The following is a 15,168-nucleotide window of genomic DNA, read 5'->3' as shown; positions in this document are numbered from 1 at the left end:
GTGCAGAATAGTCGTGTTTAGCCCTGACCTTGGAAAGAGTGCCAGGAGGGAGTTCCCTCCTGGGTTTCCCACCTAGTGGGACAAGTGGGGTTTTACCCCAGCTGAGGACAAGGAACACAGTTTTCACAGTGCACGTGGTTGAAATACTGGAGCAGGTCTTCTGAAGGTCTGCATGATCTCCAGCCCTGGGACATGCAGCACAGAAAGGACAAGGCTGAGCTGTCCTGGGAGCAGCAGGGCTTTCAGCAGGGATTGGGCTGTGTGGCCCCGCCATCCCGAGTCACGCCTGATGGAAAATAGAGTCCTGTGCAAAGTACCTATCAAAGTACCTATCAGGTTGGTGAATGATGCATGCTGATGCCCAAAGCTGAATTCAGCAGGAAAACTGCCTTTAGTTTCAATGACTTTCATTTTAGGTCGTACTTGACCTCGCAGTGTAATTATTTCAGTGAATTATTGACAGATTTCATCACTGGTACTGTGTGGCATTAGGCCAGGTCTGGGCACAAAGTGGCCACTTGGGCTTTGTGGGTTTAGATTTTTTTTTTTCTTTTTTCTTGAGAGCTGTTGCTAGGTTCAGCAGGTCTTCTCTCTCTCACGCTAGGATCCTTTGCCTATGCATAGATGAGTGATCGTTGCACAATATTTCTGTGGAAATAAGTGTTTGAGGAGACCTTGGCCAGATTACACAACTATACTTGGTCAAAGTCTCCTGAAAAGCTTGTCTGCTGACTTCTCATGTGAGGTTCAGAGCATGAGTCACGGTGTGACCGCCTTGACTAACCAGAAGAGGCCACAGATCTCCAGACTGACTGTACCTCTTTAACTGGTTGGTCTGTAGCATGACAATACCTCATGACAAAGCCAATGAACAACGTCCTAAGGAGTATTTAAAAGTGATAATTTCATCTGTAACATTTTTTTTTCTTACTGTTTGAATGTCAGACACCAGTTCAAAGTGCTGAGAGATTCCAGGTACCAGTAGCCAGAGGGAGGACATGCTGACCTGCTCTATGTGATATGCTCAACCAGGCCAGGTGCCCCATGGTTTCTGAGGGAGATCCTCCTCAGCTCTGAGTTCCAGCATGGGGATTTCCATCCAGGCAGCTCACTGCCAGGCACAGTAACTTGCATTAAAGAGATTAATCCCTTGAATTCAGAGGAGAGGGGAGTAGTCCATGGACGTCTTTGTAAATCTACTTTGACTTTTTCAGCTGTAATGCCAGATGAAAGTTTTGCAGGTGCAATTTGAGGGCTTTTGTAAAAGCTTGATTCTTCCTCTCCCTCTCTCCTTCCTCTCCTGTTCTCTCTGGCAGTTCTGACTTCAGGACTGTTTGTCTTAAGGTGGTTTTGCACCAGCAGAGTTTCCTCGTGCTTGGTTGCCCAGCTGTAAAACTTGTGGTGTGCCCTCGCCCCAGGGCCTGCAGCTGATGGCCTCCCCAAGGTGTTGTCAGGTGCCTGGGGCTCTTCTTTGCATAACTCTGTTGCTCATTCCTGTCTGCTGCCAAGACCAGTCTCTCCCCAGAAATATCCAGCAGAAGATCAGTCCTAGCTTAATTCCTTGGGTTCAGCACAGGACCCTGCAGGTATGCAGCCCTGGTGGATGGCAGGAGTGCTGACAGCTGCACGAGTATAAATGACCAAATAACCAGAAACGTGGAGTCAGTTCCCTGCTGGTGTCATGCCAGCACAAGCTCTGCATGTGATGCCTCAAAACTGAGACTGCTGCTATTCACTGTTCCTCATTCTTCATTGTCATCCCTTCCCAACAACATATGCATGCAGCCCAGGCTGGCAGATGCACAGATGGTCTGGCATCGTAATGCACATTTGGCCATTGCACACGATGGCTCATGCACATAGACATGGACATTTCAAGCCACAGAGATTGAGAGCATGACCAGCCACATGCAATGTCATTTTCCATTTGGAGTTCAGACATAGAGCAGGGACCTCAAGCAACTTTGTCCAACATGTCCCAGTTCTGTTTCTGAATGTTAATGAGAGGAAACAATAGCAGCTTTGAGCAAAACCCACAGTAAAACATGACCACCTTTCTAGTCTAGAGTCTAGTCTGCAGCTTTGCTAGGCCTGATCCCTTGTTTGTCTCTGCAGTGGAAGCTACACTGGCAGTGGAATCTTGCCTGAAGGAAGGCACCCAGAAGACAAAGATCTATTTTGCAATTAAGGCTCTGCTGTCATTATCCAATACTGAAAAGTTGCTTGCTAATTTCACAGAATGCATTTTTTCCAATGTTTATTTTATGGAAATTCAGGTTGCGGGGAAATTTAAATTTGCAGTGACTGAATGACTGAAAGTAGAGGTAGAGAGAGAGAAGAATTAGCAAATTCTGTCTCAAATGCCTGAACTGATTGAAGTAACAATCTGGCAGGGCATTCAGATATGAAAACACTAGAGAAAATCACAGCTGGGTAAAAAGAGACCAGTATTTTATTCTTGCTCTTTGACTTAAAATTTTAATCTACTTTGCTACATTGGGAAAATTATTAAGTTCTTTACAAATTCTTATTTTAAAACAATTGCACCATATCGCACATAGAAATAAATATACAATTAAACAGACACTATCATACAACTAATGTCATTTAAACAGCTGTACATTGATGGTGAACACTTCCAATCTTTAAGAAAAATACATTGATGAAAATGCCTATGTCACCTGGCTTTAGTGACAAATAAACGGCAGAAAATATTTTCTTTGTCAATGTATTGAATCTTCTTGCATGATTGGTGAATATTTGGCTTTCAAAGGCAATTTTGTGTTACAGACAGCAAGACAGAGATGGAGTTCTGCTATAGCTGGCAATCCTGTGCCACTGTATACATCAGCCAGTACTTTTTAAAATCAAACTGAGTTGACAGATGTAGGTGTAAATGTAGTCTTACCTGCTAACAGCACTGAGATGTGTGCAGACCATTCCAAGGCCTTGAGCACTGAGGTGCACCTGCCATCACTTATGATGGAGTAAATGTCCACTTTCCACAAGATCTCTGAGATCATTCTCTGCCTATTTACATTCTGCAATGTTGGCATTGCCAGCAGGAGGTTCTGTGGTTTGATACTTCAAGTTTTCCAAAGGATAATGTTCTCCTGAATGCTCCTTTTTGAACTTCACTGAGAAATGCCTATATTCAGACAGCATCTACAATTAGCACACCTGCCCTGTGGTGAAGGTCAAGCTCCAATGACCTAAGATCCGCAGCTACCAGAGGATCTCACAAAAGAAGCTATCCAGCCCTTCTAGGATGACAGCAAACTCAACAAAAGAGTAGCATGACCTTTAGGAAAAGTCAGTCTCTCTGACAATCGGAACTGGTGGATTTTTGTACTCTATTGGTTTATAAATAAAATGGAAATCTTTTTTGTTTTCGCTCTTCAGTAGTGAGGCTTTGATACGGTGAGGGAGGGCCTCTTTGTCCAGCTGCAGCCACTGGCCATCGACATAAACAAAGAGTCTATAGATCTTGGGATGGGAGACTTCAAACTTTTCGGCACACTGCTGGCACAGCTGCTCAGTTGTGGTGTCATTCCGTGAGGCAAGTGTCCTTGACTGAGCACCAATCTCCAGGAAGGAAATGGAGATGAAGTCCTGAAGAGAAACATGAGGATAGATCTTGCAGCTAGCACAGTGACTTTAGGACCAAAAGAGGAAAAATCAAGCCCCAAATCTCAATCTAAACAGAACTCCTAAACACTCCCAAATATCCAGCCATTCTTCAATGCTCATGTTTGAGAGAGTGTCCTCCAAACTTCCTTTCGTCAGGAAGGAAACAGCTGATGTGCTGAGGAGGCTTATTTACTTGTACCCTGTTTCAGGGATTGAGAACTGTTGGGATGACTTTCCTTCCTCTTGCTGAACCTACGAGGAACAGAATCTAGAAAGCATTTAGCCATGGAGGGCTGTATCTGTGAAGTTCAAAAAATTCCCAGAGATTTCTATCTGAATAGTCTCAGGTTTCCCAGAAAAAGTGAGAAAGCTGCAGACTGTTAAACGTTTAAATCCTGCATATTTGCCAAATATGTGGACTCCAGGCTGCTTTTAAAGAGTATATCTGCAGATCAGTAAGGCAGCCAGTAGGGGGTGCAGGGCACATGGAACATGCCAAGAAGTTAAGTTACCTCCACCAGAATGAACTTGAATATTTTCCATCATTCAGAGGGATGGAAAGCAACACTTTCACTGCTGGAAGCTGTGGGAATCTTCTGAAGGAAGCATTGCATTTGCTTGCTGAGCTATTGTACTAAGTAGTTGCTATGAGCTACTGCCAGAGAAGCACTCAGAGATGGATGACTGATGGATGGGACACATCAAATATCCATGTGTTCTGAGAACATTAGAGACAGTTTTGACTGCAGTATGTAAAGGATAATAAACATCATGCTTCTGTGTGGCTATTTGGACCATGTCTCCCATTCAGAAGTCTTTCCCCTGTCTTCACCTCAGTGTTCACAGTGTTGAGCTTTGCACTGTGAAGTCTCTGAGGTGGCCTTTGCTGCCTCTTTGTGGGTACAAATTTGATTGCAGGCCATGGGGCTGACAGGGCAGTGTGGTCTGTCTCCTGTCTCACCACTGTTGGAGGATCGTAGCACCCAACCACTGGTGCATGGGGATACCTTCACGGACCCACACACAGTGAGCACCTCACAGCTAACAAGCCTGCATATTATGCACTCTCCTTTTTAATAGTAATTTGAGTTGGTTTTGTCTTAAAATAATTATCATATTTAAAACGAGTAAGTATGGACAGAGCCCATCCATCTGCCAGGCTGTTTCTTTCCCAGTAACACAAGATGGTACCTGCACCGACGAGCGAGAAGCCCGGGCCTTGTTCAGCGTCCTCCGCCGCTCCCAGCGGTGAATGGAGTCCTGCACCTCCACGCTCAGCTGCCGTGTTACAGTGATTTTGTCGTAGTTCTTGATGTGTTCCAGGGCTCCGTAGGTGGTGGTTAAATAATAGGAGCCTGCAAAAAGAAAAGGTCTTGCATGAACATCACACCCGCAGGGCCGTTCATTTCCATCCTGCCTGTGCCCATGCAGAGGCAACTGTCCAACACTTGCATCGCCCATGCTTCACCTCAGGGAGCGTGGCGCTTCTGGTGTGAGTGCAAGAGAAAGGAAACAAGGACCACAGTGTTTTCCACCCTGTTGTGCTTCACAGAAATGTCAGCTGTGCAGGCTGATGAGGTGGTAGATGCATTCCCCATAACACAAGGAAGTGCTGACAATCCCAGTGTGTTCTGTAGAAAAAGTAGAAGCTTGCATTTCCACCCTGACTTCAGCTACCCTGGCAGAAATGTTTAAAGCCCAGGTCCTCTGTGGGATCAGTGATGTTAAAAGAGGTCTTGGACCTACATGGACAAGTCACCCTGTGCACAAACCCAGATGTCTGGATGAGACAAATGCCTGGATTCTTTAAAGTTACATGGGATAAATCTTAGTAAACCAGAGAAAGAGGGGATGAAGCAGTAAAAGCCTGATGTCAGGCCCAAAAGGAAGAGGCCTCAGGGAGCCGCTGGTGCTCATGTCACCTGTTGGCCCCATGTTGGACCAGGCCCACCACCTCTGCCTCTCTGCAGCCTCCTGCTGCTTCTCCCCTCACCCTGGCGGAAGGAGAGCTGGGACAAAGTATCCAGTAAACTGGGTGGCAGTTATTAATGTTTTGTAATAACTGCAGCTGCCTCTGGATGGCGCTGGCACACCGCCCAACCAGTAGTCACTGCTCTTACTAAAACCCATTCAACAGTAAATTCTTAACGTGGAAGCCAGACCGTAGTGATTTTATATATTAGTCTGACAGTTTTCTGCCTTCTGCTTTTCTTTTATTTACTTTCATTTCTCTGCCCACTTTTTATCACTTAACATTGAAAGGCACAAACTGAGCTCAAGCATTTTAGCACTGTGCTTCACGATCTCTGAGCTTTCTTCACTGAGCTATTCTTTCTTTTTCTATCCCTTGCATCTGCATTTACTCTCAACCTCCTTTCTGAAGTGATTACTCAGCCAGTGTTATCTGGAACTTCCCTACCAATTTTTCCCTTCAGCTGCAGTATACATTTCACATAGGCTTTGCATCTTCGACTTGAAAGAACTTCCAGCAAGCTCTGCCTTTGATTTCCTGAGCCCTCAATCCTGCTGACTTCAGTAACCAGCTTGGTAGCATGCCCTTTGGAAATGAAGAACCTGTGGGCAGTGCAGTTACCAAAAACAGCTCATTATGTCAGCTAAGTGCTATGCTTATGCCAACATTTTTTCTGCTAACAGTTTTTTTTTTTTTTTTTTTCCAGCAGGAACATCAGTCTGTGCAGAAATCCTTCACTAATGCAATTGTATTGCTACTGCTCCTTCTCTCTGCTCCCCTCTGCCCTATGCTGGGTACGTGTTCTTTAGCTACAGATTTAAGTTCCATTTAACATAAATCAAATTAGTCTGCCCTTGTTTGTCCAGGATTCCTTTCTACTCTTCAGTACTTACCAAAACAAATTCTAAAACAAAACTCTTTTTATTGATTTAGTGACTACTTAGTGAAAAATTATCTGTAATTCTAATTAAGAGTGCATAATCCTGTCTGTAGTAACATTTGCTTCCCAGGCTGTACTTGAGAAGCGAAAGGCCCACAGATATTTACCCCTTTAACAGTAAAGCTCTTTATCCACAACCAAAACTGATATTTTTCTCTAAACTTACTTTCCTTTCTCTGCCTCACCGTGGTACTCAGCCAGAGAACACAGTCAAATCAGCCACTCTATTCACATGCAAGGTATGAGAATCAAGTATAGCCCAAGGCATACAGTGCAGTGTAAGAACTATTCATTTTTCTCAATGGAATAAATAAAAGTAAAAGAATGGATTGCAGAAGTTTAGTTTTAGGCAAAGACCCTTTGAGTTTCCAGCCTTACAGCCACAGAACACTAGATGTCCCTGTTTAGGTTATTAATTCACCAGATCTCATTTGTGCTCAGCCATTGCTTTTTTAGCTGGTGTCAAAGGTCACTGCACTGAAGTGTTTAATACTCATTTTAAAGCTTCAGATTTGGAAGGCTTGGCCAAAGCTCATCCACAAAATCTAGCCAGAGCCGTGCTGCCCTGTCTTCACAAACATTAAAGTGGGGTAAATAATGATTTACAAAGAGAATATCCAAGGAGCAAATACAGTACTCTACCTTCACCTAGCTGCAGAGCAGGGTCCATGAGCTCCATCATATACTCTACATTCAGAAGGACTTCAGTCAGGTTGCTGCGAGCCAACACGTACATGAGCACAGGGAGGAAGTCATCAGCACCATAAGGCTTCCCTGAGCAAAGAGAAACATAGAATGGTCCCAATAAACTCACCAAAAAGGCACATCTCAACACAACAGTAACGGCTTATCAGGCAGCATGTCTTTGACTTTTGCTTAAATTATCTCAAGAGTTAAAGATCAAAAGCACAAGCAAATTAAAAATGATAAGAAAGTAAGTCCTAAAAAACACTGTCTCAGATTCTCAGAGAGATTCCTTTTTTTTTTTTTTTTTTAAACTCTTAGGCCCAACATCCCTTTTTTTTTTTTTTAACTCTTCAGTCCAACATGTAGAGCAAGAAAAAAAGAATATATACTCCTAACAACACATACTCAAATTTTTCACAAGGCAAATCACTGCACTACGAGTGCTTAACTAAAAGTCTCCCAAGTTAGAAACTAAAAGGAAGTTTCTTTCCAGCCACAGTGTCTAGCTGGGAAAAAAAAATCCCTTCCACAATGACTAGGCTAGTTTTCAGTCTTGGTGCTCAACAAGTGCTACAGAAACAGATCCTCATGGGTTCAAGATTCCCTGTGCTTAAAACAACAAAGTCAAGAAAGTGACCTTATAAGTAATCAGTGAAAGCTCTGGGGACAAAAAAGCGCACAGATTAATCATTATAATTATAAATATTTACTGCTTAAATTAGAACCCAAACAGAAGATTTACTACATAAACTGCAAAGAACAAGACAAATTTCCTTATTTAAAAGATACTTTCATGCAAAGATGTTGCCTACTACAGATGATGACGCTTTCATTTCCTACCAACACGTCATGAATTTATCATGGGCAACATGTAGTACCAAGTTTCTTAACCAGCCTGTTTTCCCAGCAGTCAGGGTTGATGATTCTTCTTAACCTAAACCCTACTTTCATTCTGAATGCTTTCCCTCAGACTGTGGGCAGTTTTCCTCATCTGAGGTGCTGGTTTCATCAATTTGGAACTCATTACGTGCATCTCATCTGAGAAGTGCGTGCCTTATTTCAAAGAATAAGAACTATCATTGGTGTAGCTGCAGTGAAGTTATGCTCTGACCATTTTTAGCCCCTAGTCCACATGCCCTTCCATGGTGGGGAATGAATTCCCGTTTCTCATATTTCCCACTGACTTATTTCAAATCTTTGCCATGAGTCAGCTTTCCTTTTTTGTCATTCATAGCTGATACAGATTCTCTACTGGCAAAGAAAGATGTTCTTTTGAAGCCTCAAATAAACACGAGCTTAACCTCTGATAAAAACAAAACAAAACAAAAACCAGCAGCGTGGCTTTAAAATAAACACAGTAATATATGTAGTGAACAGAAAGTTGATCCAGTTAAAATAAAGTGTTGGAGGATGAGAGATTCTCAGATCTGTAATTAAATCTATATCTAACAGAGACTGCACACGCCACAGCACAATTTATTTAATGAAAGCTGGATTAACTCTTAGTTCTGTTTGCTCTATTATGGCTATCTTCAGTTAAACACAGCCCCAGGTCTTCACCTTAACTATAAAAGATCCCTATTATTTCATTAACATCTAGAGGGACATTTTATTTCTCTGCTGTTGTTCCAGCTTGTATATCTGATAGCCTCAGCTCAGTGAAGGCTCCAATTGGCTACTGTCACACACTGACACAATAGTACAGCTATTTAGTATTGTGTAGCAAAACACTCAACTGGGACATGAAAGCATACTAAAAAACTGCACTGAGAAAAGCCCTATTTTCCTTTTGAGCTAAGTAAATCAAACGCCAACAGATAATTCTGTATAGACAAAGTGTAAAGAAAGATGAAATACCAAAGAACATGCACGGCTTTTTTTCTTCAAAGCCTTTTTCTTAGTGATGTAGCAGTTACTGATGAGTGGTGTGATCTTGCACTCCTGATTTCCTGAAAGCCAGGAGTGGGTTTCAATGCAGTGCCCACAGCAGAATGTTATCTTCCCTAGCATTTCATCTCCATGACCAACCCACGTTGTGCCTACTGCATCCAAAGAAGTTGCTGGTTCACAACGTGAACTCCTATCTACTAGGAGAAACAAACAAAAAAACCTGCTACCATGTTGTTTTTGTTAGTTTGATTGTTTTTAAAGTCAGTGAGAGAGATCAACAGACATCCAATGGACTGCTTGTCCGTTGCTGAGAGGAAACAGCAATTTGGAATCTACCAACTTGGCATCCCCAGTGATTGACTTTTACTGTCAGCAGAAATGAAAGTTAGAGAACACTTTTCAAGAATGTCTACAGAATCTCCCTATTTCTTTTTTGTTGGCTGAGAAAGGGTTTTATTTATAAGCAAGCACCAAGTCCATTATTTTCCACTATGTTCTCACTTAGGGGTGTCTGAATGCAGTAATAGAAAGAATACTGTTTCTTCGTATGTTGTATGCTCATAACTGCAAAAATTACTAGACATTGTTTTAATTCACTTCAGTTTGTATGAAGCCTGATTCTTAAATATATTTGTCAGTAGCTAAAGCTGACATCAGCAGAAGCGGGGTCACAGAGCTGCCATCCAGGATCTAATTCTGAATCCGTATGTTGCCACAAACTTCTGGTGTTTCCATGGGCACAGGCTGTAGCTTGAACATGTTCAGTAGACTGACTCAGGACAACCTGGAGATGCCCTGTATCTCAGTCCCTTCATGGGGGTACAGGTTCTGTCAGCAGCTCAAATATCACCAGAAGCAGGAGGCACAAACATACATGAAACAACACTCATGAAGCAAGACACCCAAGCAGTGGTTGCTGTTCAGTGTCCTGCAGCCCACCTGTCCCCAGCACCAAGACAGCACTGTGGTGGCACTGCTGGCCCTAACCACTGCTCACCCCGTGGCTGCAGCAGGGCTGCTCTCTGCATGGCTCCACTTCCAGTCTGACTCAGAATCAGGCCTGCAGTTTTGCATGCCCAGCTCAGTCTGTGGTCTCACAGAGCAGTAAGTTTGCAGGTGACAGAGTTAAATCTAGCTCTGACCCTGCCACTGGTCTCAGTAGCATTGGGACTGAGCTTGTTTGTTCAAGGTGGTGTTGTCCTACTCCAGATAGGACTTGCTTGGGTTTTTTCCCCATCTTTCCTGCAGGATCAGGGAACATTTATTTCATTAATATCTATAAGAAGCTTAAAATAAGCCTTCTCTTCTGCCACAAGCCCATCCTATTATGTTTATATCAAAGCAAATACCACTTCAGCTCCTGGCTGGGATGCAGTGCTTGAATGGAATGGATGTTAATTAAATACCCAATTTAAGGCAACTGGAATTTTGCCCAAGCCTCCATAAAGAAATTGCAGCCTGTTTTAGCACATTCATGTATTTCTTCTCCCTCTGTGGTTATTCTGACAACCAGCGCACAGTGATGATGCTCCTTATCTTGTTCTACTAGTTTACAAGCACTGGAATGATGTCTAGCAGCAGCTGTTCAAGACATGAATTTTAGTCTCCATTTTTAGCTGAGAAACCTGAGGCACAGAAATGCTAACTGGGATTTCTTCAATATCATTAAAAAAAAGTGACCATCCTTCTACTCACTAGCATTTTGATGTCTCTTGTCCATCATATACTAATTCAGCAAGGCTTGATTTACAGTCCAGTTAATTAAGAATCTCTTCATAAAGTAGCCTCCCCACTTTTCAAGCTTCCAACTCATGTTCAGAGCATTCCCGTGTTTGGTCTTCTCTGCTCACACGCTGACCAAACTTGGATTGTTTGTCTCACCCAGTATTTCTTCATAAACTGATGTCTTGTCTGTTTTTGTTTATCAATCCTCTTCTGCAGAGCAGCAGCTCCCAGGTATCACAGGGCGAGGAGCTCCAGTTACACTGCTGCCAGTACCCACTGCATATATTGCATCTAATTATGACTCCACAAGTGTCACTTGTGTGTTTGATACAGCAAAAAGTAGAGATTTCTACCATACAAAACACCTGTGACATTTTGCCTGAGAAAAGTTATTTCTGGAAGATAAACAAGAAGCACTCTTTCTGCAAATGATCATAGTGCTTCTTCATAGATGACATATGCACCCAGCTCTGCCTGTGGTTACTAGACTATGTCTTTGAGATGTTGGAGCAGTCAGGATGTCGAAAGCTTACAGCACCTCTCAGTCCCACCTCTTAATTCTTTCTGCACACACAGCAAGAAAAGTTAGCCAATCTGCAAAGGGATTCCATACTCTCTTTCTATTATTTTAAAGTATGTTATTCTACCTAATTACTCCTAGTAATTTTAGCAGGAAGGTTACATATCTTTAAGTTGCAGTTGCATTTTGAAAACATATGCTGCTATTATTTAAAATTTCCCAGAATTTGGAAAAGCTTTGTGAGACACTGCAGTACTATCATAATTGTCCCTTCTGGGAGGATCAATTAATAATACCATTGCCTACACCATACACATGAACACTACCCCTAAACTCCTATTATAGCCAGTTATGAACTAATCAGTATCATCAGAGAAGCTGTGAATCATCTCACCCTAAAGCAGACTCCTACCTTTCACCAGATGAATCAACTGAACTCCACTTCCTAAGACTCTGTGGTTTATAACGAGAAGCTGTATGTGATACCCATCTGTGCCACCTATAGCCAGATATAGCTGGAGATGAGTCCTGCTCCAACATACATCTAAATCTTGTGGTTGTACTCAGAGGTCTGTTAGAAGAAAGGTGACTGACAATGACCGTGAACCTGCCTTCTTGATTCCTGGTGATGAATCAGATCCACAAGTAGATTGCTTTCAACTTGAAGGAGAAATGTGGAATTGTGCCAGCTGAGAATTTGACCCATTCAGCTCATAGTCTATGTATCTAACATAAATTATCACAGCCACTTTATCAGACATATTTTGTTATGTGATCTAAATTGCATTCTTCTATTATAACCCTGACAACCAAGCCAGCAAACTCCTCTTTTCTCAAAACTGTGGGATCAACATGGAGCCAATCAAGGCTGACTTCAAAGTTTCACAACTCTTGCTATGGTACAAAGATGGGCACTGCCATAGGTACACATAGTTCTGACTATCCTCAGCTTTAAAGAAAACTTGGTACCAATTGGATACCCCTGAACCTCAACTAATGTAGATGGATCCCAGTATGTTAAAAATCTTGTGTCTGGGAAAAAAAAAAGCGTTTGATTAGATTGTATTTGTGCTTTTTTTTTTTTAGATATGAAGCCATATTTTCAAGTCATCTTGTTCTGCAGTCAGCCTAAAGTGGATAAAGACCTGACCTGAACTTTCCACTTGCAAATTAAACAAGACAACATATGTACTTACAGCATTACTGAACAGATTATTTTTCTGACAGAGATTCTGCAGCAGAGGGAAAGGTTAGTTTTGTGTTCTGCATGTGCTGACCTTGGAAGAGGAGAGACCTCACCAATTCAGCAGTGAGTAAAAGGAGCTAAAAGAAGAACAGGCAATTGCACAGGAAACAGAGTGTGGCCTCTACTCTTCCGGTGCAAAGAGCAATACACTGTCCTGGGGCTGCTGAAAGCAAAAGCTCCCCTGTGCTGCTGCTTCTGAAGCAGTCAGAGGAAAGAACTACATGCTGAAATCTGGCCTGAGCAGCCCACAGCACACTCTTCTGCACAGCAACAAATGGGAATCTTTTATCAGAAAAAATATTTCAGTTTGCTCTGTCCAGTATTTGTCTTTGCCAGGTGGAAAACTGAAGTAATGCTTGTGATCTAGGGTGTTTCACATGATTTACTTCTAACTGTGTCTGCAGGATTTCTCACTGTATTTGTCTCTGAGTGCTGTGTCTGCTATGACTTAGACCATTGCATTCCTCCTCTTCTGGATGCTAAATTCACAGGAGTACATATCCCCAATGCCAAGCCAGTTTCCTTCTGACTGCATGCTGATGTGCAATAATGGTCATATATGTTGGGTAGGGAATTGGCTGCACAGGGGAGAATTTGGCTTCCGAATCACATCCTACTCACAGCAGTATTTGACATAAGAAAACAGCTGAGATGGCCAAAATGAAGTGCTTTGGGTAGAACAGCAAATCACAATGAAATAACCTGATTTCTTGAATGCCAAACATTTTGAACTTTCAGGGTTTTTAATGGCTCCACTGGCCCATAATTTCTTCCACATAAGGTGACACAACAGTATTTCCTGCAACAGGGAAATTCCAACTCTGAGCTAGCTGAGGTATGACAAAATATACCAACAGCATCAGAAGGATACCCTTAACCCACTGGGTAGGTTTTAATGTGGCATCTGAATCTTAGAACTCCATCAGATATTCTTTCAAAACTTAAAGTAACACAGCTGTTTTAATAGAGTTACTGCAAATTCCCCTATGGGTGTCCACATCTTCTCATAGGATGGGAAGATAGTCAGAGATCCTGTCCACTCTGCAGCATAGGCTCAGCCCTGCTGTGGCTTCCTGCTCTGCTGTTCATGTGTCTAGATGGGTTGTTGAATTCTGCTGCATACTGTTCAAGTGAGGACACTGAGATGAGGCTCAAAAGAGACACAGCTCCTGTGTGAATGCCTCATGGCTGTTGGCAGTGGGAAATAAAGCAGAGCAGTTACAAACATTTTTGGAGACTCTAACTTCTTGAACAACTGCAGATCATTACAAATGGGCTCATGGCTAGTCTCCAAGTTGTGCACAGCTTGTAATCCACTCCCCAGTATGTGAAGAAAGTTCCTAAATTGACAAAGCAAGCTCCTAGAGGATGGCATTTACTGGTCTGTCTGCAAAAATGCATCCTGTCTGCAGGATAAGGGCTTAACATGTGCATTTAGCGGTTGGCCTCAAGTCTAAGTAAGGCTTCCTCACACCAGAAAAGCTTAGCAGTGGCTCATGAAATTTACTGGAGCATCAGGAATTTGTAACATACAGCACAACTATTTTGCTTCTCCTCCTCAATTTAGGCAAAACTTTGTCAGAGCCAAATCAAGAGACATTTCTCAAAGACCCATTCCTAGAGTTTGCCATTAAAAGAGACATTTCTCAAAGACCCATTCCTAGAGTTTGCCATTAAACTGCTACAAGCTGAGACTTTGGAGTTATGGAGCTTGAAGTTAACCAAGAAACATATTGTACATGTTATTAGTGCTGAAAATTTCACAGAACCTAATGAGCCCAATCTGAACACAGCTTATGGAGAGCTGTTAGCAAACACACTGACTATTACTGCTACCTCCACTCTACTACCACACTGACTGTAACATAAACCCTGCTCCTGTGATACCTGGGGAAAGACCAGTGAGGAGTATCATCACGGTAGGAGTGCTGTACCTGGGTTTCCCTGAGACATGGAGTCATAGATGAGTTTGCAGGACTTCAGTAAGATGCCAATCTTCTTTTCTGGGGAGTAGGCCTTGTGCATGGTTGTGAACTTGTGAAGGATCTTGTCCAGCACAACAGTTTCAGGTACACTGGTCGTTACACCTAGGTCAGTGGTAGTTGTGTTTTGTATCACAAGCTGGTTCTCTTTTAGCTGCTGTAAAGATCCATCTTTGTTGTGGATTTCTTTTAAGTAAGAATTGATGGCTTCTTTTAAAGGTTTCAGGACACATTTGTACAAAGCTGTCTCAGCAATCACATCTGCATGGAGAAGGGAGAACACAAAAATCCATTGTAAATAATCAACACTGGAGTAGAGGTGCCAGTAAGACTCCTAAAAAAACATGGTTATTCATGCACTGTTGTATAGCTTTGAGCAGGAAACAGAACTTACATTTCAGAAAGTAAACACTTTATTACCAGTACTCACCAGAAGTCCTGGAAAGGCTCAAGGCCAGCATGAAAGACACCAACATTTGCTCAGAAGTCTCACCCTTCCTGCTCAAGTTACTCTTATTTACTGATATTTAAGTCAAATCTTATGCCACCTGTAGAAGAGGAAGTTGTGCAGGCTGA

General features: G+C 42.5%; 1 protein-coding gene across 4 annotated transcripts in view; it reads right to left on the bottom strand.

The window, feature by feature from the left end:
- Positions 1 to 2,434: 2,434 nt before the first annotated feature.
- RIN3 (Ras and Rab interactor 3) overlaps positions 2,435 to 15,168 on the bottom strand; it is a 55,743-nt gene continuing 43,009 nt past the window's right edge. For all 4 annotated transcript variants that reach the window (XM_042814945.1, XM_042814946.1, XM_042814947.1 and 1 more), the window contains 4 exons: positions 14,545 to 14,853; positions 7,185 to 7,316; positions 4,822 to 4,985; positions 2,435 to 3,612 (listed from right to left, as the gene is read on the bottom strand). In XM_042814945.1, coding sequence (XP_042670879.1) covers positions 3,304 to 3,612; positions 4,822 to 4,985; positions 7,185 to 7,316; positions 14,545 to 14,853 — 914 coding nt within the window. In that variant the 3' untranslated portion in view covers positions 2,435 to 3,303. The remainder of the gene's footprint in view (positions 3,613 to 4,821; positions 4,986 to 7,184; positions 7,317 to 14,544; positions 14,854 to 15,168) is intronic.

This window comes from Centrocercus urophasianus, unplaced genomic scaffold (genome assembly GCF_019232065.1).
Source record: "Centrocercus urophasianus isolate 14NV4802_14NV808 unplaced genomic scaffold, USGS_Curo_1.0 seq_14, whole genome shotgun sequence".
In the NCBI taxonomy this organism is placed as follows: Eukaryota; Metazoa; Chordata; class Aves; order Galliformes; family Phasianidae; genus Centrocercus; species Centrocercus urophasianus.
The sequence above is the reverse complement of the archived record's forward strand: the minus strand, read 5'-3'. Positions and strand labels throughout refer to the sequence as shown.